Source organism: Lissotriton vulgaris, chromosome 6 (genome assembly GCF_964263255.1).
Source record: "Lissotriton vulgaris chromosome 6, aLisVul1.2, whole genome shotgun sequence".
Lineage (NCBI taxonomy): Eukaryota > Metazoa > Chordata > Amphibia > Caudata > Salamandridae > Lissotriton > Lissotriton vulgaris.
Window position 1 is genome coordinate 1,057,848,852 of NC_141694.1, and position 23,685 is coordinate 1,057,872,536.

At 47.6% G+C, this 23,685-nt stretch overlaps 1 protein-coding gene across 4 annotated transcripts in view; it reads left to right on the forward strand.

Annotated features, from left to right (window-relative positions):
* SPAST (spastin) overlaps positions 1 to 23,685 on the forward strand; it is a 660,914-nt gene that overhangs the window by 333,384 nt on the left and 303,845 nt on the right. For all 4 annotated transcript variants that reach the window (XM_086927121.1, XM_086927120.1, XM_086927118.1 and 1 more), the window contains one exon: positions 12,201 to 12,272. In XM_086927121.1, coding sequence (XP_086783247.1) covers positions 12,201 to 12,272 — 72 coding nt within the window. The remainder of the gene's footprint in view (positions 1 to 12,200; positions 12,273 to 23,685) is intronic.

Here is a 23,685-nt window from a genome sequence, read left to right on the forward strand (position 1 = left end):
TCCCTCGAGGATTGCACGACCGCACAGTGTAATCAATACATCAGAATATTTACAAAATAAAAGCAGAGCAAGGAAGGGAGGACTCAAACTACAAGAGTATGCGTATATTCATTAATGGTGAATTAGTTAATGATCCATTGGGCCAAGAGCTTGTCAAGCACAAACTCCGGGCATCTGGAAGCAGGGGAGGGTTGTGCAAGAAGCAATGGTTACTTACCTGTGATCCCAGCTGTCTGTCCATTAAAAGTAGAATAATCTCTGTGTACATTAGGGATTCCAGGAAATCAGGATTTTACTGAAAAAAGCAGGTCTATAAGATACATTATGTTAAATCTTTTATTATAAAAAAAATGTAATTAGACTCATTAACAACATAGTTTATCGGGCTAAAACACCATTGTAAGAGACTATTTACCTTTGATTGTGGTTTTATTAAGTAGTGTCATGCAAAGGTGTTTCAGTCCTGAGAGTGTTCCTCTTACAATTTACAAAAAGCTCTTTGGTTTGCCGAATCGCTTTAGTTTTGTCCAAGTAGTATTTCAGTGCCTTCTCATCTAGGACATGAAGATATCTTTCTGCCGTAGATGTGTGCTCTGGAGAGAGAGCTGGAGTGGGACTGGTGATATGACAATCTGATACAATTTTGGGCCAAAAAGAAGAATGAGCTCTTCTGGAGCCCTCGTTGCAATGGTAAAGCAAATAGCATGGGTGATAAAAGACTTCAAAAACCATGAAGTTGACCTATGCTGGTATCCGTGGGTTGAGGTGGTCATTGCAAAGGAGGATACTTTGGGTCTTTGGGGGTGGGGGGTTAGGTTTAAGTAGACATTCAAAATTCAGGATAGAATGAGGCAGATATTAGTTTTTTATGGAATTTCTTTCAAGGGAGAGCACAGCTCAGGTGGGTGGGTTAGAGACATGGAAATAACGAAAAACGCATGCAATGTTAACAGTTGCTTCAAAAACTGGAAAGCAGAAGGCATGCAAATTAAAACAGCACAATATTTGGAAAAAAGTCCCAGAAGTTTTGGTCAACTAGGGTTAAGTAATAATAAAGCATAAGTAACTGTAAAGGTAAGGAGCATGCAATGTCTCTGCATGCAGAGGGAAAGGAAACAGGAAGAATGGAAAGGCAGAGTTTCCTACATGCTCTGATAGGTTAGGTGACACTATGGCTGGAGAATGAAGGTGCTCTTGATGTCTGATACTCACTAATCTCAGAGACCAAGGAATTCTCTAACACAAACAGCAAAGAGGCAAAGACCGAGGTGTACAGAAAGCATAACACAGCTTTAGAAGTAAACTGCTAAACTATGGCAAGAGAAGACTTTCGTTCCTTCCAAACACCTCAACCCAGCATAGCCTTCACTGTGAGGTGAAAGGAAGGAATTTCTGCAGCGGCACAAACATCACACAGGCCACAGAACACCTCCTCACCACAGTAGTACTCTGGGTTAATCGACTCGCCAGTCCGCAGGAAGGCCTTGTAATAGACATTTAGATACAGGTTACTGGGCTCCACTTGAGGGCACAAGTACAGGTAGGACCCGAATGTAGCCATTGCAATAAACTTCATCAACTCTACATTTGGCACACGGCCGAAGGTGCAATCTTATGAAAAGACTGCGCCGACCTGTACAAAACAAGTGCATTGCTCATCTGACTCCGGGGGGGTACACCCTGCGACGGCGAAGGCTGTGAAGATGGGAGGAGGGCTACCAGGCCGAGTGCTTGGCCCTGTAGCAGTGCAGACAATCTGAGAGACGTCCGAATCAGCAGCATCTGCCGGGCGGCCTGGGCTGCACAGAGGGGTGGCGCAACATAGATTTTCAGACACACCCGTATGAGGTGTCACGAGTTGGTAAGCCAGAGGTGCTGTGAAGCCCGGACTCTACAGCAGAGGCCCTGAGATGAGGCTGTGTAGTACGCCGTGGAGGCTGCAACCCAAAGTGAAGATCTGTGCAGCGGAGGTTGGAGCTGGCTAGACATCTGGTCGTAGGCTGAAACCGACTGACAACCTTAAAGCACTAGTGGAGGGCGGGACAGTAAGCAGGTACCAAAGTCGAGCAGCAGCAGGGAGCGCAAGCAAAAGGAGACAGGGAGGGTGGAGCGAGTGAGAGGCCGGGACGTGTGGGCAAGGAGAGAGGCGCTCGTGCGCTTGGTAGAGCAGTCGTGCTTGTGGCGCACCCCTGCTCGCTACCGCAAGGTGGATGCCGCCACAAGCACGAGTGTGTGCTTGAAAATTACCAGGAACGACAACTAAAGGTCCTCCCACTCAGTGCATGTGTGCTGCGTAGGCGAGACCTAAAAAAAGACTACCATTGTGTTTGAAAAACAAACAAACAAATGCTGAGTTGTGGTGGCAGTAGGGTGTGTACATCCAGCCTTGCAGCCTTACATTTATATACAGTCTATATGTATTTAATGCTGTGTAATGCTAGAATGTGTTTAATCTTCTGATAAGCGAGAATGTCAGAGTGCGTTTTAAAGTCACGCTTGTAAACGTCATTTGAGGGAGGAGGGTAGCCGAGGATTGAGCTGCAAACTGCAGGGGTCCTGGTGCAGAGTGAAGGATGCAAAATGTATGTACAGCACCTTGAACCGAATGGCGTTTTGATTTACTTGTTTATATAACAAACAGAACTGCTCCCCGTAGTGCAGAGTTGTGTGGAGGTGGGGGACAGATACAGCAGTCTGGGGATCTACAGTGTGCTTTTGATATTTTGTAGAATATTTTGCTGGAAACATATTCGGTTCATGCTTGACACCTTGTTGCCTCCGTAAACATTGTCATAAAATAATTTAAAATGAAGGCAACTAACTGTTGCATTGCGCCTCCCCCGAGCCTCTAGAATTCGGCGATCAAAGTTATATCCTTTTCACATTTTTTTATAATTCGTTCAAAGTGTCTGTGCACTGTGGTCGTGAGTTTCAAGCTTTTATCCCACCGTATTTTTATCTAATCACGGTTTGATCTTTCGAGACGATTGTCTATTTAATTACACGTTTTTAGGTTTTGCCTAGGCGTGCGTACGTAGTACGCATGCGCTAGCAAAATCTTATGTTTTTGCTCTGTGGGGTCGGGTATACGCCCCCTCCTCCCATTGGCTAGCTCCATAAATGGAGCCTAGCCATTGGGAGACGGCTCTGTCCGTCAATCCCGGACCAGATTCGGGGGCGTTCCCGAGAATTTTTCCACTTTGGCTACGTCACGCGACGTCAGCCAAAAGCCGGGAACGCCCCCGAATCTGTTCCGGCATTGCCGGCACCCGCCTTCCTGCTCCGGCCGTCTTCTGCATCTCTCCTCCCCCTTTCCCGCCCCCTCCTGCTTGTTTCCTGATGCTGGTCCCTCCTAGAGCCCACTTCGCTCCAATCAGACCTCCCCTCGCTCCAATCAGACCCCCTCCCCCTCAACGCACGAGAGCACGGACCCGAGCCCCGGGTGCCTTCTGTGGGAGGCCGAAGGAGGCATCTCTCACCGGGCACGGCCGCTCCCCTTGCATTGTCAGGGCTGGGCGGGCACAGAGGGCGGCCCGTCTGGCAACGATAACAGATCGCGGAAGCGGAAGCCGCTGCAGCCGGTCTGCGGCGTGCGGAAGAGCAGCACCGGGAATCGGTGAGGAGGCCAGCAGGCGGTACTGGAGCAAGCAGGTGGGGGCAGCGGGGGCGCGGATACCCGGGGGCCGAGGGAACGTCTAATACCGGTACTGTGTGCAAGAGGACTGGGTGTTGTCCAGTAATACAATGGTATGCCCTGTACTTTCGTCCTCCAGACCTACTGTCTCCCCTCTAGGTTGCTGCCAGGTCCAAATACTCTTCAGAACCCCCAATCCGGTGCCTGAGCCAAGCACAGCTCCCATGGCTAAACCATCCTCCCAGAGCCCATCGTGTCCCTCCCGCCGCCCCCTCCTCCACGCAGCCGATTCTACCCCTTCCCGCCCCCTGCCGATTCTACCCCTTCCCGCCCCCTGCTTCCACCCTGTATGAAAACGTACTGTTAATTGTATTGTCTTTACAAACTGGTGCTGGACTTGTACCACTACTATAATGCAAAGCTATATAATGATTTTGTAAAGACATTGTCTGTCAAAATGCTGCCCCTGGTGGGTGGCGCGGCTGGGGGTGGCTCTGTCGGGGGTGCCCGCCTTCCACTCCTCCTACGGCTCCTCCCCACTCCTTCCCCGCCCCCGGAGCCCGGACACAGACACAGCGCGGCGGCCGCACTCCACCCGGACCCGGCTCCTGGCCCCCTCACCCTACCGAAACGGCTCCAGCAGGTTTCCGGGGCCCAACACCCCCGTCCAGCAGGTAAGAACGGCACCCCGGGAGGGAGGCGGGAGAGCGGCAGAGTGGCCTACTCGAGGCCCCGGCTGCGGCCTGTTCCGGCCTTTGTGCCCCTCCAGCCGGGGCCTCAGTTGGGGACGGGGTGCAGCAGGCAGGGGGCTGAGGAGGGGCAGAGAGAGGGGAGGTGGAGGAAGGCCGCCGTTTGTATACGAAGTGAATGGAGGATGGGGAAATCAAACCGTGGGTACGATGAGGGGCTGTCAGGGAAAATCATAATGTTGGCACTTTTGTACTATCAGCAATGTTCCCCTTGGAGGTGGGGAAAGGGGCGAGGTGGGAGGTGGGAGGAAAGGGGGGCGGGGGTGTTAGGTAGCAGGTCCAAGATGGCGGATGCACCCTAGGCCAGGAAGCACCGCACTGCTGCCCCTTATTGGACATTAATCCTGGCAACCAATACACCTCTAAAGCACCTGTGTCCCCGGTTTTGACTTTGGAGTCACCCTGCAGCTGAAGCAGTTACTGCGATGCTGCTTAATGTTGGCAAGCGGACTATTGCAGAGACACTAATCAAGGCCTGCTGCCACAAGCTAGGGACAGCTGGCGGGACCAGGCAAACGTGGCACATCACAGGCCCTAACTTGCTCCCTGCCAGACCACGGAGGAGCCTACTGACCAGAGTCTAGGTGCGGAGAGTTGTGAGCACCGTGAAATATATCCCTGCCCACTGCTGTGCCTGAGGCCCGGGACACTCACCATACACACTACTCGAATCAAATGACTATCCAACCGGTGTCCCGGCGGGGACGCAGTACCTACGGCGCTGCTACACCACCGGGCCCCTTTTCTTCTAGCATCTGTTGCGGGGCACCTCGCCCTGGGAGAGGTGGTTCAGGGAGTAGGGGCGGGCGTCCCCAGGTGCAGGTGTGGCTCCTGTAGTCTAGGGGGGAGACCCCTACAGCTCAGCTGGGGCCTACCTGCTCTGCTGGCCGTGGGCTGCGTTGCTATCTTGCTCCTAGGCGGCCTTCTCAGACAAAGCGGGCACTGGCTATTTCCGACTGCCCTTCCTGGTGCCTGCTCTGCGCCTTGTTGCCTACCTACACAGTGGAGACTGTCCGGTCGCTGGATCCCTGGGAGCTGTGCTCAATGGCCCATGACCAGAAATGTACTGCCACTGGACTCTGGCCACGCAGAAAAGCCCCTCCCCACCATCCTTACTTGCCGCACCGCCTGGCCTTCTCCAGTCATTCCTGTGTGGGGGGGGGGGCTCGCAGTGTGTGGGGGGGGCTCGCAGTGTGTGGGGGGGGCTCGCAGTGTGGGGGGGCTCGCAGTGTGTGGGGGGGGCTCACAGTGTGTGGGGGGGGCTCGCAGTGTGTGGGGGAGGCTCACAGTGTGTGGGGGAGGCTCACAGTGTGTCTGGGGGGGCTCGCAGTGTGTGGGGGGGCTCGCAGTGTGTGGGGGGCTCTGTGTGGGGGGCTCTGTGTGGCTGTGTGTGTGGGGGGCTCTGTGTGGGTGTGTGTGTGGAGGGCTCTGTGTGGGTGTTTGTGTGTCGCATTTGCGAGAGATTAAGCTATTGGCATTGTAAATGACAATGCCATTTATTTATGTTAAAAAAAACATAAATAAAAATAATGTCAAGAGCAATGCCAATAGCTCTAACTTTAACAAAGGCAAAACCATTGCATTGTAAATGCTTGTTACTTGTTTGAACCTGCATTTCTTTAATAAGTAAATGCGCATTTCTTTATTGTTTCCAGTGTGATCATGTTTTTCTTTGTGGTACTTTTGTAATACGTTTTTTTCCCGATCTCCAATTCGACATTGTCTTTTTAGCGTGATTGGCTGTTCAGCGGAGCTTTTAGAAAAAAAATGTGATTGCGAAGATCTCAGATGATATTTTTTATATTGTTTTTATCAGATGCGTATCTTGGAAAGATTTTCCTTTACCACAGTTTTGTTTTTCAAATGGCAAAATATTTTTCCTGTTGTTCATTGGTGGGGAGATAATAAAGTGGGCTATGCGTTCGTTGCAGATAACTAACTGTGTGTGCATTATTCACTTCGGCATTAAAGATGTCCCACCCCTTTTTTCAATCCAGAGACTTGCACATAATACACACAACTCTGTAGGAGGTGCACTACCACACTGGTAAGCAGGTAAGCCTATACCCGTTGACCAGCATGAAGTGGGAGTACCCTGCAATGTGTGAGGTATGCACTGCCACCCCCTCTTAACCCCCACACTCTTGACAGTAGATGTTGTAGCACCAGGATACTGTGCTACTTGGCTAAACACTTAAAAGGTCTCAAAGGCAAGACAGTTTGGCTATTCCAGTGCTTGTTGCTCCTGGTATATTCTCATAGGCAGTTATCTGCACCCCTCTTAAACTAGTGCTAGACATGTGTATAACACCATCCCTCATCGCCGCCGGTCGTCTCCCATCCAACCTCCATCTCATCTACATTTCTGACCGATGTCTCTGTGGAGTGCTTCCTTCCCCCTAGTGAGCACTGTCACCAAGGGTCTCCATGCTATCTTAGCTTTGGAACTGCACAGACAGAGGGCTTCGTTCTTCTTTGAAGTATAACAATTTCCAGTCATTCAAGCATTCCACAAATCCCTTTTTCTATATTTTTGCTGCAATGGCCTATGTGTGATGGGTTTGCCAAGACTTGTGTCCTGTGCTCATAACGCCACTGGAATCAAGCTATACTCGAATGAAGAGCTCCAACCACTGCGAGGCCGGTCTAGGTTTGCTTGTGTTCTTTGTTTGGGAGGAACCAGGCGGGCAGTTGGGGTTATGACTGTTATATTGGAGCAAGGTCAAGACGGATTTGCATGTGGTAAAGTCCAAACCAAAGTCACTTGGTGTGCACATGACCAATGGACTGGGATGCAGCCCATGTAATTACCAGTGGCTGAGATTATTTTAAGTATGCCACTCATCACTTTTTTGTATCTGTTCGTTCTACTATTTGACCTCAAGTAACAAACCTCTCTGGGTAAAACCAAGTCCCATGTCTCCTCATGGTCTGGGATACACTTAAAGAGCTAAATCAGTGACACATTTGTGCTTGATTAGACTGCGGCAATGCAATAAGATTTTGATAAGGAAAGGTTTTCACTTTATGCGTCTGCCTTGCACGGCAGTTAGTCGTGCGCCATTCCCCAGCCCCCTTCACCACGCCCCCCATTTAAAAAAAATATTTTACTTTTTAGGTCTCGGCTAAAAGACGCGCGTAAGCGCGTCTCCGCCGAGATCTTATGTCAGCGAGTAGCAGTCCCAGGAGACAGTCCAGGTCACGCGCATCCTTCCAGGCGATTTGTATCTGGAACGCGCGCTGTGGCCAGGCGCTGTCTCCTGGGAGGCGCAAGCACAACACACGCATGCGCATACACACACACACGCGCCCATGCACGCACGCACATACATACATACAGAGACACCACCCCTGACTCATACTCACGCGCGCGCACACACACAAGTGCACCGAGGCCCCCCCTCCCCCTCCCCCGCCGTCACGCACATACATACACACACACACACGACCATACACACACACAAGTGCACCAATCGCGCTCCAGACCCCCCTCCCCCGCCGTCACCGTCGCGCACATACATACACACACACACACACACGAGCATACACACACACAAGTGCACCAATCGCGCTCCAGAACTTACCTTACCTCAGCACGCGGCGCCCAACCTCCTGCTGGCGCGGCCCCGGGGCTCTACACCGCTCACAGGAGCCCCGGGCCGCGAGACGCTACGACTCCGCCTGCCTCCTCTTCCGGTGTGAACGTGGCCCCGCCCCCGTCACAGGCGACCGTGCCTGACTTCCGGGGCGGCCGCGAGTTCAATGATGAAAGACGCTTTGTTTACATCACCCATTGATTGAACTCATGCAAGAAAATCGCTTGCCGTACTGCCAAATTCTGTCTCTCTCTCGTTGAACCCGCATCAACATTTTGGATTAAAGCATACAGTGAATTCCAACAGCCCTCAAGCCAACGTGCGATAGAATGTGAACGTTTATATTTTAACATATTCAGAAGGACGCGACCACAGAGTTAAAAACAATCATTGGAAAAGCCAATAGGTCTCGTCTACATAAGGTATTGGGTTTGTCAATGCTTAACCCGCATCAACATTTTTGTCAATGCTTAACCCGCATCAACATTTTGGATTAAAGCATACAGTGAATTCCAACAGCCCTCAAGCCAACGTGCGATAGAATGTGAACGTTTATATTTTAACATATTCAGAAGGACGCGACCACAGAGTTAAAAACAAGCATTGGAAAAGCCAATAGGTCTCGTCTACATAAGGTATTGGGTTTGTCAATGCTTGGTGGTGGTGAGTGGTGAGTGCAGAGTGGTGAGTGCAGAGTGGTGAGTGCAGAGTGCAGAGTGGTGAGTGCAGAGTGGTGAGTGCAGAGTGGTGAGTGCAGAGTGGTGAGTGCAGAGTGGTGAGTGCAGAGTGGTGAGTGCAGAGTGGTGAGTGCAGAGTGGTGAGTGCAGAGTGCAGAGTGGTGAGTGCAGAGTGGTGAGTGCAGAGTGGTGAGTGCAGAGTGGTGAGTGCAGAGTGCAGAGTGGTGAGTGCAGAGTGGTGAGTGGTGAGTGCAGAGTGCAGAGTGGTGAGTGCAGAGTGGTGAGTGCAGAGTGGTGAGTGCAGAGTGGTGAGTGGTGAGTGCAGAGTGGTGAGTGGTGGTGAGTGGTGAGTGCAGAGTGGTGAGTGCAGAGTGGTGAGTGCAGAGTGCAGAGTGGTGAGTGGTGAGTGCAGAGTGCAGAGTGGTGAGTGCAGAGTGCAGAGTGGTGAGTGCAGAGTGGTGAGTGCAGAGTGGTGAGTGGTGAGTGCAGAGTGGTGAGTGGTGGTGAGTGGTGAGTGCAGAGTGGTGAGTGCAGAGTGGTGAGTGCAGAGTGCAGAGTGGTGAGTGGTGAGTGCAGAGTGGTGAGTGCAGAGTGGTGAGTGCAGAGTGGTGAGTGCAGAGTGGTGAGTGCAGAGTGGTGAGTGGTGAGTGGTGAGTGCAGAGTGGTGAGTGGTGAGTGCAGAGTGGTGAGTGGTGAGTGCAGAGTGCAGAGTGGTGAGTGCAGAGTGGTGAGTGCAGAGTGGTGAGTGCAGAGTGGTGAGTGCAGAGTGCAGAGTGGTGAGTGGTGAGTGCAGAGTGCAGAGTGGTGAGTGCAGAGTGGTGAGTGCAGAGTGGTGAGTGCAGAGTGGTGAGTGCAGAGTGGTGAGTGCAGAGTGGTGAGTGGTGAGTGCAGAGTGCAGAGTGGTGAGTGCAGAGTGCAGAGTGCAGAGTGGTGAGTGCAGAGTGGTGAGTGCAGAGTGGTGAGTGCAGAGTGGTGAGTGCAGAGTGGTGAGTGCAGAGTGGTGAGTGGTGAGTGCAGAGTGCAGAGTGGTGAGTGCAGAGTGGTGAGTGCAGAGTGGTGAGTGGTGAGTGGTGAGTGGTGAGTGGTGAGTGGTGAGTGCAGAGTGGTGAGTGCAGAGTGGTGAGTGCAGAGTGGTGAGTGCAGAGTGGTGAGTGCAGAGTGGTGAGTGCAGAGTGGTGAGTGCAGAGTGGTGAGTGCAGAGTGGTGAGTGCAGAGTGGTGAGTGGTGAGTGCAGAGTGGTGAGTGCAGAGTGGTGAGTGGTGAGTGCAGAGTGGTGAGTGCAGAGTGGTGAGTGCAGAGTGGTGAGTGCAGAGTGGTGAGTGCAGAGTGCAGAGTGCAGAGTGCAGAGTGCAGAGTGCAGAGTGCAGAGTGCAGAGTGGTGAGTGCAGAGTGGTGAGTGCAGAGTGGTGAGTGCAGAGTGGTGAGTGCAGAGTGGTGAGTGCAGAGTGGTGAGTGCAGAGTGCAGAGTGGTGAGTGGTGAGTGCAGAGTGGTGAGTGCAGAGTGGTGAGTGCAGAGTGGTGAGTGCAGAGTGGTGAGTGCAGAGTGGTGAGTGGTGAGTGCAGAGTGGTGAGTGGTGAGTGGTGAGTGGTGAGTGGTGAGTGCAGAGTGGTGAGTGGTGAGTGCAGAGTGGTGAGTGCAGAGTGGTGAGTGCAGAGTGGTGAGTGCAGAGTGGTGAGTGCAGAGTGGTGAGTGCAGAGTGGTGAGTGCAGAGTGGTGAGTGCAGAGTGGTGAGTGCAGAGTGGTGAGTGGTGAGTGCAGAGTGGTGAGTGGTGAGTGGTGAGTGCAGAGTGGTGAGTGGTGAGTGGTGAGTGCAGAGTGGTGAGTGCAGAGTGGTGAGTGGTGAGTGCAGAGTGGTGAGTGCAGAGTGGTGAGTGCAGAGTGGTGAGTGCAGAGTGGTGAGTGCAGAGTGGTGAGTGCAGAGTGGTGAGTGCAGAGTGGTGAGTGCAGAGTGGTGAGTGCAGAGTGCAGAGTGGCGAGTGTGCAGAGTGGCGAGTGTGCAGAGTGGCGAGTGTGCAGAGTGGCGAGTGTGCAGAGTGGCGAGTGTGCAGAGTGGCGAGTGTGCAGAGTGGCGAGTGTGCAGAGTGGCGAGTGTGCAGAGCAGTGAGTGCAGAGCGGTGAGTGTGCAGAGTGAGTGTGCAGAGCAGTGAGTGCAGAGCGGTGAGTGTGCAGAGTGAGTGTGCAGAGCAGTGAGTGCAGAGCAAGTGTGCAGAGCATTGTGTGCTGTTGAGTGCAGAGTGCTGTGTATTGGCAATGTTAATGACAATGGCCATTTATTTTTGATTTAAAGAAAAAAAAAAGAAATGTCATGAGCAATGCCAATAGCTCTACCTTTAATGATGCCGAGACCATTGCATTGCAAATGCTTGTTTTAAATCTGTTGTAATTGCCACAGCAAGTTGCAGGATCGTCTATTTTTTTAATCAACGTTTTTGCTATTTTAGGACATTGATCATCTAATCCACTGAGGAATTGACTTCTACCCACAAGCATGTGGTAGCACATTCTAGTACACCAGATTATACTGTTGCCAGTACATATACAGCTTTGAGTTGAGGGACACTTGTTCTTAATCAATTTCAGATATTTATGCTTTTCCCAGCCCACCACAGTCCATATCATCAGAAGGATCGCGAACAGCTAACAATCTAACAAGACAAGCGGTTGGTGGGCTTAAAGAGAGCAGGAGTCTCAAATGTTGGTAAACAAAGTCATTTTAAAGTCACTTAAGGTCCTTAAACAGAAACGTTCGACCCCCCCCCTTCCTTATCCCCCCAGGTTCATATATCTGTTTGCATGTATAGCATTGATATGGAGCTGAAGACAAGAGAGCACATTGTTGTAACGCATTCCTGGAACCTCAATCTTGCTGGGAGGTATTCCAGTTTTGCCAGCACAAACCGAAGCACACATTAAACACTTTAATGTTTGACGTCAGTGCCTCTGTTAGACTCCGAAGGCTGCGTAATTTCCTTATTGAACATGCTATCCCTAGTTTAATGTGGTTGCAACAAGTCATTTGTTTTTGATCAACCATCTTATTTGACGGAGAGCCATATTAAATATTTGTAGACCTTCATGTGCAGTTTTTAAAGAAAACACTCTGAGATTTGCAAGTTTGGAGCTGCTGGGGTCTTCTTAGTTATCTGTGCAAGCTTATGGTTTGATGTGGGCTGGTTGCTTAAGTTTGTCACAGATTGGTTATATAAGCCAATTCCCTTGGTCCGACAAGGGTTTAAAAATTGTTTTCCTATTGTGAATAAGATATTTACCATCACACCAACGTTTTCATTTTAGTAAATTTGTGTACCACTTCACAGAATATCTTTATCAATCAATACTGTAGCGAACATGGAATTGTGTGCATTGATAGATAATAAGCCAACTAGGAGCATAGATGAAATGTGATTTTTTTTTTACACTTATGGTAATCCAGTGTTTTGTTCTTGAATCCTCTAGCCGTTATTTAGTCAATGCAGAGAAAAATGTGGTTAAACTTTGTATTGATTTTCAGAAACTAAGTTATGATTGTTGTTTTTCCCCCAGGCAAAAGCGGTGGCTGCCGAATCAAATTCGACGTTCTTCAACATAAGTGCTGCAAGCTTGACATCGAAATATGTAAGTCTGACACATTTATAATTTCTGCACACTACGCTTTGTACTATTGGAACCCTTAACTGACCACAAAACTTGTGTGATCTTTTGCTTAATTAGGACTCTGGCAATAGTCCTCTTTAGAATGTTTACTCAGTTGACATTAATAGTAATGCCCGTTCATGCTTTCACACCGTTCACTTCAATGATTTGTCATTGAGATGGCAAACCACTTTCCTTTATAATTTAAAATCTATTTGCCAAGCTATGAAATTCACAGTTAAGAAAAGTACTAGTCTTTGTTTGCATTTGCAAACCACCTCCGCACTTAGTGAAGGTGAGGAGTCATCAATGACTGCTCCACTCTTTGATGGGCTGCCTGCATGTAGGTTTTTCTCCATCAGTCATCCACAGCAGCTTGAAATGAGATTTTAGTTAATGTTTGCTTTCAGGTAGGCCTGGACGGTAAATTCTGTTCCGCTTGCGGAATTTGCTGAGTTTGGGTAATTTCGCGTTCCGTGGAATTTTTTGCTTGTTTGCGCTTTCAAAATGCGTGTTCGCGAGCAGGAAAAAAGTTTCTCGAACGGGCAGAACAAGCAATTCCGCCTGTTTGCAGAACTTTGCGTGCTCGTGGAGATTTTTTACAGTTTTGCAAATTCCTCCCACCCCTACTTTCAAGTCAAAAAGCGGAATCTGCAGGGTCTGTTCTTTTAAGATAGGTTTATTTTTTATAACATGCAATTCAATACGTTCTGCTGCTTTCTCTCTTTTGAACCAGTGCCTACTTTTTATCCACATTCATACCTGAACTCCTTTAGCAGTGACTAAAGTTGATAATCCTTCAGTTTTTCTAGTTCTGTCTTTGTCCATTTCCAAAGATCAAGGCCACTGAAGATTTATTTCTATCAGAGCAGCTTGCCATTTTATTCAAAGGTTTGCAGAATAGTAAATCAGTATGCTTGACCAGAATCTGCAGCTTTTTTTTTCTTTTCAAGTCCGATTCTAGCGCATATATTTTGCGAAACAGATAAACAATGAAACATTAATTGCATGTCTTTTATAAATTAAATTCGTTTGCTAGTCCCGCATCACTCTTTTGGTTTGGTTTTTGTGTCTGGATAGTTTGAAAAATTGGGCAAAGAAGATCATTGCCTTAGTTGGAATCTTATGTTAAAATAATTTGTGCAGTCCACAACAACCCTAAAGGCCTGTTGGTGGTTATGGGCATGTAAACAGCAGACCAAAAAGTGGAATGTGACTGTTAACAGGCCTTATAGTACAAGTTTGTTTGTTAGTTTTGAGCTTCTTTTTTAAATGAAAAGAATCTGCAGTAGATCTTATTGTCGCTGAGCATTCCAGGAGGTAGGGAAGGGTACTGAAAAAGAGCCACCTCCAGATAGTGCTCTGCGAGAATTAGGAATCCAGAGCAAGAGATGTTGAGTAGAATGAAGGGGCCTGTTAGGGAAAGTATCTGTTCAGGCGAGAGGCAGTGAATCCAGAGGGGAATGGTGCACAATGCATACAATTTGTAAGACATCCTCTCCCTAATAGGCAACAGTTTTAGGGATTTCAGAATGGAATGTAATCAACAAAACCAAGGAACCTGGTAACCAAATAGGCAGGTTGTTTCTGAATTGCCTGCACACACTGTAGGAGAGTTTCATTAATGCCTCAATAATCACCATTAATGTAATCAAATGTAGACCAGATTAATGCCATGATGATGATGATGATGGTGGTGTGGTGAGTATTAGGAGAGAAAAGGGAGAATAGGGCATACTTTTTTCAAAACCAAAGTGCACAAGGTAGTAACCAAATAGATTTAACAATGCATTTGGAAAGTGTTGTAAATTCTGACATCTAAACTCCTCACAGATTGAGAGGAGGCCCATCCATAAGCGCACTAAAGAAGAAACCTACTGAAAGGAAGTACACATCGGGAAGGAAGTACTGTGAGTGCAAAGACAACTCGGTCTGTACAGGATGCACGTTGTCTTTATAGCAGTGAAACAAGATAGGAAGAGATAATCAGCTTGGCAGAAGTCCTTATGTAAGGCTTATAAAGAAGAGGCAACAGAGCCGATACGTGAAGGACGCTGCTAAAGAGTTTGCAGGAGGAGGATGGAAACATTCCTTGAGCAACCCTGTGAGTTCGATTAAAAAAGAAGGAACAATATTAGGACAATTAACACTGTCGACCTCATCCAAGTGGGAATCATCTAGTACTGAAATCATGACCAATTCAGTGTATCTTCATACAAAAGCTAGTGGGAGCATCATCTAAAATATTATGAAATTCGAGAAATTTGGAGAAGTGGTTTGCAGCAAAAGCTTCTGAAGTTTTTTCTGCAATGAGGAGAGAAATTGGTTTGTAGTTTGTATCATAAGGACAGAGGTGAATAATTCAAAGATATTCCCAGACCATTCAGACGGTCATAGAATGTTTCACGTAACACTGTTTCTTATTACAAGTTTGTGTTTCTATCCTCGTGTGCTGCAAACAGCTTGTATATCAGGCACGAAAAGCCAGCTAATAGACCTAATTTCTCTGTCACGCGTTATGATTGAAGAGTCAAATCCTATCTAACTAAGGCGAGACATGCTTCAGTTTTAAATAATTTAGCAGTCTGAGTTAATAATTATTTTTTATTTAGCAATCAAGCTATTTTGAATTGATTTTATTAATAATGTAATTGGAATAATGTCTCTTTGGTACAGTGACACCCTTTGCTCCTGTGTGCTTTCATGTATATTGACCTCCCGGTTGCCACCCTTTTCCACCTCTACTACTTTATCCAAGCTAACCCTGCTTCCCACAGTGTATTGGCATGATCGGGAGAAGATGGAAATGAGCATGAATAAGTGGGGAAAAGATGAGGGAATGTTTGAGAGGAGAGGCAGGCCTTGAGAAGTATATCAAATGTTGCCAGCATTGAATGATCTCTATGTAAGGAAGTGTTGGAATAGAATGTAGTGTAAAAAAAAGGAAAGCAAAAAGATTTGTTTTGTCAATATTGGAGGCTTTAGTCATCCAACCTCTGAGTTAAAGGACCATGTCCATTAATATCTTTTAGCTGTGTCAATCAATCAAAAGGTACTTTATTCGGCAACTATAATCCATAAAAGCAAACATGTTAAAAGAGTTTATTTCGTCAGCATATAAAACCCGGATCACATAAAAAGATAAAATATGAACATCCTTTTTTTATCATTAAAAAGGCCAACAATGAGTTTATTCTATGTAAAACAACCATTAAACATTAAGGAAGAATGAAAAATAAAGCGAGCAATACAAAAATGCAGTGACATGTTACTAGTAAAAACAGACCTCAACTTAATGCCATAATTAAAAATCTTTCCTAACAAACCAAAAAATACAATATCATCTTAAAAACTGCAAAAATAACAAGCATTTGCAATGCAAAAGGTCTTGCATTTACGAGAGTTTAAGCTATTGACTTTGTAAATGAAAATGCTTTTTATTTTTGTTTTCTAATAACCAAAAAATAAATAAAAGGCATTCTCATTTACAATGCCAATAGCTCCAACTCGCGTAAATTCTAGACCAGTTGCATTGCAAATGCTTGTTAATGTGTTTTGCAAACCAACACATATAAAAGGCATTAAAACAAATAAAACGTATGTGAGAAAGGGGCTATGGAGACATGAGTAAGTCTGAGGAGAAGGTCATGGTGGGGTGTGAGGCGGGAAAAAAGAATTGAGCCACTTGGTGCCACCAGGTCGAAAGCCCGACCTGACAGACTTGTGATAGCTCTTAAGAAGTGCATGTGTGTTTGTACTGAGGGGAAGCCGTCGGAGTAAGATCTCTGTGTCTTTAAAGCACTTCAATGCATCTTACTTTAGCTTCTTTATCTGGAGTCTGAAACATTTTTGGCCCGTGATATGAATGGAGATGGATGCGTCAGTGAAGATTTCCTGCGCAATAACACAAACTAACTTTACAAACCCAAACATTGACTGCAGACTTCGGTCCCTCCTTTATAGTAGGGCAAACACAAGAGAAAACAGCTCCACACCCCTTTGTACAACAAGCATTTCCACTTACCCATAGAAGCGAAATCTGACTCCGAACATGTGACCCATGTCTAACAGGTAACACTTGGCAGCCCTCGCGTCTCCTGCTCGAAACCATATCTGCCGTCATTACCGGGGCATCAAATACCAGGGAGAAGAGATTTATTTTTTTCATAAGACCTTTTGGGATCGATGCGTCGCTGTTCACGTTTTCAACCAGTATTGACAGCTGGTTCTACCATCCTTACAGGTCAGCAGGGAAATCTTTGCTACTTTATGAGTCATCGTGGACGCATTTTGTATCTGGTGTTTTATTTGTCAAAGACGCATTTTTCTATTTGCCAAAATCAGGATGAAAGTTTGTCTCTGCTATAATGATTAACACTGAAGCCCAGCTGAACCATATAACTAAATGTGCTGCACTTTCCCACCACTTAATTGCAAAGCATTTTCTCACCTAAAAGTAATGCTGAATTCTTTTTGTGATGTACTAGTCAACCGATGACAGTCTCTATTTATCTCACAAATCTATTGTGATGCACCACTCTGTCAGCACTTTATAATCGCTTAGGTCCACGGATGCGTAAGTTCCTATCATCCGAGTCAAATGATGCACTTATTCACCACAGAAAAGAACATATTCTGCAACATAGGCAAGTGATGTTTAAAGTCAATGGATATGCACTTTTTCAACTCACAAGCCAATGAACGCTCATGTCACTACTATAAAGGCAGTTGCAGACAAGCTTTTTACAGAAGAATTCACAGTATCATCAATTTTATACCTTAGAAGTAATCGAAGAAGCAATTTTCTATTTAAGCGCTCTTGCAAAGGCACTTTTCTACTATGAAAAGCAACAAAGTGGCCCTTTTGCACTGTGAAAAGCGCTGAAGAGGCACTTTTTACATTGCGAAATAAGAGGTCAAAACAGGAACATCCTGTGCATGTGTGTTTGTACTGAGGGGAAGCCTGCGGAGTAAGAGTTCTGTCTTTAAAGCACTTTGGTGCGTCTTACTTTAATTTTTTTATCTGCAGTCCGAAATAGTTTTTGCCAGTGTTATGAATGGAGATGGATGGATGGGTCGGTGGAGATTTCCTACGCAATAACACACACTAACTTCACAAACCCAAACTTTGACTGCAGACTTCGGTCCCTCCTTTATAGTAGGGCAAACACAAGAGAATACAGCACCGCGCCCCTTTGTACAACAAGTAGTTCTATCTACTTATCCAAGAAGGCGGTAATTTGCCCCGCCGCACGTTTTAAGCTATTTTGACTAATTTTAATTTACTCACTTGTAGCTGTGAGCGGTTTTATTTAGGATTCACCTTCTTTAGCACAGCGGTCTCCATTCCTCCGCTCTTCGGTCCATGTAGTAGAGTAGAGTCTGCTTCCTATGGTTACCCCCACTTTTTGCTGATGTTTCACTGTTTTTCGACTTTAGTCTGCCTGGGTCCCTGCTATCCAGGACCCCAGGCTAACTGCTTCCTCTCTAAATTGATTCCATGTACTATAGGTACACTCCAGTTTGGTTACTGGGGTACCCTTGTGAGTCCCTAGTATATGGTACACTAGGTACTAAGGGCATAGGTACACCAGAGGCCTACCAGGGGCTGCAGCATGTATTATGCAACCCCTGGGAATCCTTCCAAAATGACACCACAGCACTGCTACTGCAGCCTGGGTAAGGTGGTGCATGCACCCCTTACTGAGATATAGGGTACCTATATCTACCTTAAATCACTGCACATAGAAACCTATCAGTCCCCCCTATGGCAGGCCTTATCAATCCTGAAGGCAGGGTGCTTGGTTTCATGTGAGATTGTGCCCATGCATGAGCAGGGCCCCTCTGCAGCCTTCGGAATCTATTCTCTGGGGCGGTTCTGTGATGCAGCCAGACTATATACTCTTAAGTGCATTATAACCTTGCGGTATATGCTAACTTTGGGATGGCTGCATGGAAACATGTTGTGTTTGGTGTGAAAGATGTTGGAATCCTACCCCCCTGCCAGTCCTGGCGGCGGGGGTAGAATTCCACCTTTCTAGAGGGAGAGACATGTACACACCGGTATACCCAGTACCAGATTAAAAGAGCCCTGGCATCACAAAATGGATGCTGCAGCCACAGACACAAGTCTGGCCTCCTGCTGCTGACTGAAACTCCGGCGGAGAAGGCCTGGACAATAGGTTTCTTGTCACAGGGATGTGTAACCACCTCCCAGACAGGCCTTAATGGATTGGGGCTGGGTGAGTGCACTCTGAGAGTGCTTTGAAGTCTGCACTGGGGGCATATTTGGTGTCCCTGTGCCTAGCCCAGTTCAAACCCGTTGCAGGGGCTACCAGCCCCTGCTCTGGTGCGAAACTGGACAAAGGAGATGGTTGTAGCCACCCCTCTTTCCAAACCCTCCCATAGGTGGGTCCACAGAGTTAGTCCAACCCCTTTCTTAGCTATAAATAAGGAACCCCTGGCAACAGGACTTTAGATATCCCTGGACAAAACTCTGCAACTGAATCCTGGAACTTCAACGCTCTACTCAAGACTAGAGGACTGAAGAAATCTCCCTTGGGGTCAAGGAGTGACTCCCCTGCTTGGCAGGCAGCAACGAAGCATTTGCCGGTCTGCATCTCCGAAGCTCCAGACGGACTCCGAAGTACCTGCATCCCAGGTAGAGGATTTCCAGACTTCTCAGAGGTCGAAGCGAGGCCCCATCAAAGCTCAGACCCATAGCCCTCGTGAGTGATGTGGAACCGGAACATTTGGACACCACGACAATTTGCAGGTGCATCAGCTTCTCAACGTTCCTTGAGGCTGTGCATTGGGTTACTTGAAGCTCATGCCCGAACACCTCTTGCACCGAAGATTGTGGGCCTACACTCCACGAGTGTTCCGTCAGCCTGCTTCTAGCATTTCCCCTCGAGGCTCCTTCGCGATCCCTGGTCCGTCGACTGGTGGGTCCCTACGAACGAAGGCAACTCTGATTTTCCCTGGGCTTCCCTGGTTGCTCCAAACGTGCCCTGACTCCCCACCGCGCGGTGAGTCCCTCGGACCTTGCTGGTCCGCACCGAAGCATCTTTCTCCTTTCTGCGTGGGTTGCTGTTGCCAAGGCTTGTTGGGTCCAATCCGGGCACCAACACCGCAGCACTCGACATCCTTCGTGGGACAGCTGGATTCCAGATCCTGGTCGTCATCGACGCCTCCTGGTCCTTCTGGCTATGCACCCGGCTTCACTGGGTGAGGTAACTCGAGTACTCCGGTGCTCCCGTGAGTGTTGGCCCCAGAAACCCTTAAGTCTAAAGGGGGTTGCTCCAAGTGTCTTTATCTTTAAATTTCCAACCGCAACTTTTCCCATTGAAGTCAACGGCGACTCGCGGCTGTGTTCACACACTGCACGCGTCCTCCGTGGGTCCCCTGTGTCACTACCTTGGGTGGTTCCTTGTGGCCCCAGCACTTCTAAAGGCTCTAGGCCTTGTGTCTAGTCAAGTCGTGGTTCTTATACCACTTTCTTAATATATGGTTTGGTACTCCCCTAGGGCTCAACGTATATTGTGCTAATTTACTTTGTGTTATTAAGTGTGTAACTTAAGTGTTTTGACCTCTAGCCTCATAAAGAGACTAGTAGGGCGTGTTTAGAATAAATACATATATTTTATATATATATCTGGTGTGGTTCTCCTTTCATTTGGTCATTCATGAGATTATAGACTGGTAAAACAAACTGCTTTACATTACTTCAAGACTTAGCCTGAAGGCTGCTCTCCATAGCTACCACTAGGTAGCTTTCAATAAAGGTTGTCTTGAACCTATCACCTCTAAGGGGTTGTTTGGACTGGTGCAAGGTGCCCACTATAACTAGTGGACCGCATATGCCAGGCCAACTTCTCACATTCCACCACGGGATTTCTTCCCCGATTGCTGTGGAGAGAGCGTGGGGAGGAGAGGAGAGGGGAAGTGGAACCTGACCATTTCTGGACGCACCACAGGACGACCGTGTAGTGGTTAGGACTCCTCAGGGTATTTTAATCAAATGGTACCGCTGACGCGCAGCAGACGCACCGCGAGCAACAAAGGCAAGCCTATCTGCGCCCGTACCCGCTCGGGCGCGCTCAGCGCCAATCATCCTGCCAATTTTACGCTGGAATATCAGTAATATACAAGAGATAAGCTGATCCAGATAAGAGGTGCAGGCTTTCAGTGTTCAGGTCCAACGTTGAAACCTTTGCATCCTCTTACTCTGAGGTCCTGTCCTCTCTGCCATTCTACTCTGACCAATCATAAAATCAAGGGAGCACCCCTCGTCACATCCCCCAGGAACTGGTCTGACCCAAAAACCACAATCCCAGACCATACATGCCCAGAGACAGGTGCCAGGCCTTTTAAAGCAGCACTTATCAATGCAAGGTCGTTGATAAAAAATGCTGTGGCTTTCGCCGAATTTATAGGATTCCAGAGTCTGAACCTGCCGTTCGTCACAGAAACCTGGGCAGACATTGGGTCGGACCCAGATCTCATCATGGCCACACCCCCTGGGCTTCAACATCTCAAGATTAGACCGCCCCCCAAAAAAGGGCAGAGGTTTAGCTATGATATCCCAGGGACATCTGAAAGTTTCCTGCAAGGCCCTTCAAGCTGCCCCTAATTGCGATGCTCTGGTCTTCAAAATCACCTTGACCATCCGGTATTCCTTTAATGGAGTACTGCTTTACAGACCCCCTGGTCCTAGTACTACCTTCCTACACAATAGTAGTCAGCTGTTGGACATTAACTTCCTTTTTTCAGACTTTACCGTCTTAGGGGACTTTAACCTTCCTCTAGAAAACGTAGCATCTAAAGATGCAGTCGCCTTCATTGATCTTATGGGAATCGTGGGATTTGTCCATTTAGTTGACAGCCCCACCCATACGGCCGGCCACGCATTAGACGGCATTTTCTCGGACAATCCATATCTGGAATTCTCCTCCATCGTCCCTCTAACTTGGTCTGATCACTCAGGTGTGATCAACATCTGTCTAGTAGCATCAATGGAGCTGGGGCCCCCTCTCCCAACCAAGCTAGTAAAGCGCCCATGGCACCAGGACCATTCCAGACCGGGTCTGCCAGTGGACTTGAATGAGGCTACAAAAAGTATCCTAATTGGATCACCAATAATCTTGACTCCATAGCGCCCCTTAAATCTACAATTATTAAAAGGACTTCTCTCTCCGAGCCATGGTTTGATGATAGCCCGAGACAACAGAATCAAGTCTGCCGTAGGCTGGAAAGGTAGTGGCGCTTGCATTACGAAACCGAGGACAAGGCCACGTACAAAAAAGCCATTGCAGACTACAAAACAAAAAATCCGAACTACTAAAAAACAATATTATTCCACCAAAATAAGCGCCTCCCTTAACTCCACCAAAGAACTTTTCGCCACGGTGCAGAAACTGAGTAAACTCCCTGCCCAGAAAATACAGGAGTAAACCAAGACTTTTGTAACCAGTTAGCGCTTGCCTTTCAAGCTAAAGTCATAGCAGTCTCGGACTCCTTCATTTCCACTCAGGGAGTGTTAGGAGAGCAACCCAAAGGACCCTTCCACTCCTACAATGGAAGTTTCAAGCGAAGAAGGCTTTTCTGCAGACACTATCCCCTGCCTTGACAGCTTTAGCACCATCTCTGAAATGCAGGTTAGGACTATGCTTAGTCAGACAAGATCAGTATCACGCTGGGACCGTGCCCCCCCAAAATTGTCTACCTGGTCCCAGAGGCTACTACCCCCTACCTTACAGGTATTTTCAACCAGATGCTTTCGGTTGCATACTTTCTGATCACGTGGAAGAAGGCATCTATTCTCACGTTGTTGAAAAAACCAAACCTGGATACTTTAGATGCGAATTGCTACAGGCCTATCTCTTGTTTGCCCCTGCTCTCTAAGATCATTGAGAAGGCCATGAACAAAGAACTTACCAAGTTCACGGAGGATAACAAGATATTAGACTGCGCTTTAGAAGTCATGGCTTTAGAAGTCAACATAGTACCGAGCTGCCCCTGATCAATGTGTCGGAAGATATTAGAGAGGCTCTGGATTAAGGTGGGAAGTCAGCTCTGATCCTTGTAGACCTCTCGGGCGCCTTCGATACGGTTGACCACAATCTGCTTGTTAGCTGTCTCTTTTCGGTTGGGATCAGGGGCAATCCCTTGGCTCTTCTGAAGTCCTTTCTCTCTGACAGAAAACAACGGGTGGAGCTTTACGGGCACAGCTCGTCCTGATTCACCTTGCCCTGCGGGGTTCCACAGGGCTCTTCTGTGAGCCCAACACATCTCAACCTGTATGTCACTCCTCTCTGTTTGCTCATAAAGTCCTTTGGATTCAAAGCAGTGTCTTATGCCGATGGACACACAAATTGTGGCATTGTTCTCTGGAGACCCTACGGACACTGCACGGAGATTCCAAGATTGTCTACACAAAATCGACATTGGATGTCACAAAACTGCCTCAAGCTAAACACAGGGAAAACAGAGGTGCTTCTGTTTGGTTGTAACACCTCTTTCTGGCAACCAGGTTGGTGGCCTTAGGAAATGGGTGAAATCCCCACCCCTGTCTCTTAGGTGAAAAACCTTGGAGTTCACTTTGATTCCAAGCTATGCTTCGAGAGGCAAATCAACGCAATTAACTCCACCTGTTTCTTCATGATCAAAACAATCAGAAGATCCTTCCCTTTATCCCACTTGAGCACCACAAAGCGGTGGTAAAAGTGCTTATATTATCTATGATAGATTATTGCAGTGGGCTGTTCCTTAACAGATGAGCATGTTTCTTCAACAAATTGCAGGTCCTCTAAAACACAGCAGCTCGTCTGCTGACTGATACCCCAGTCAATGGCTCATGCATTACCAACCTTGCATTGGCTACCTGTTAAAAGAAGGATCGAATTTAAGGCCCTCTGCATTGCCTTTAAGGCACTTCATGGACTCTCCCTGACTTTTTGACAAACAAGTTCAAGTGGTATCTTCCAGGGAGGCAGCTTCGCTCCTCAACATCTGCAAACCTCGTAATTCCCAGGGCCCGAATAGCCTCTTGGGGAGGGAGAAGTTTCAGCGCAGGCACAGCTAGACTGTGGAACTCACTTCCAATAGCATTGAAAACAGAAAACAATCTCCTGGCTTTTTGTAAAGCCTTAAAAACTCTGCTTTTTAACAACTAGCCTGTCCTCACTTTCCGAACTCCCTGTGCAGGCTTCTAGATCACGAAGAGCCACCGCGCCTAGACACCTCCAGGTATTAGCACGTGTTATAAATCCAAATTTCATTTTATTAAAGCAGATGCGCTGCCGCTAGGCTCGACCTAAAAAGGGCTCTCTAAAGTTTACAAATTTCTCACAACAAGGAATTAAATATTTCCTGCTTATTATACTATAAAATTCGC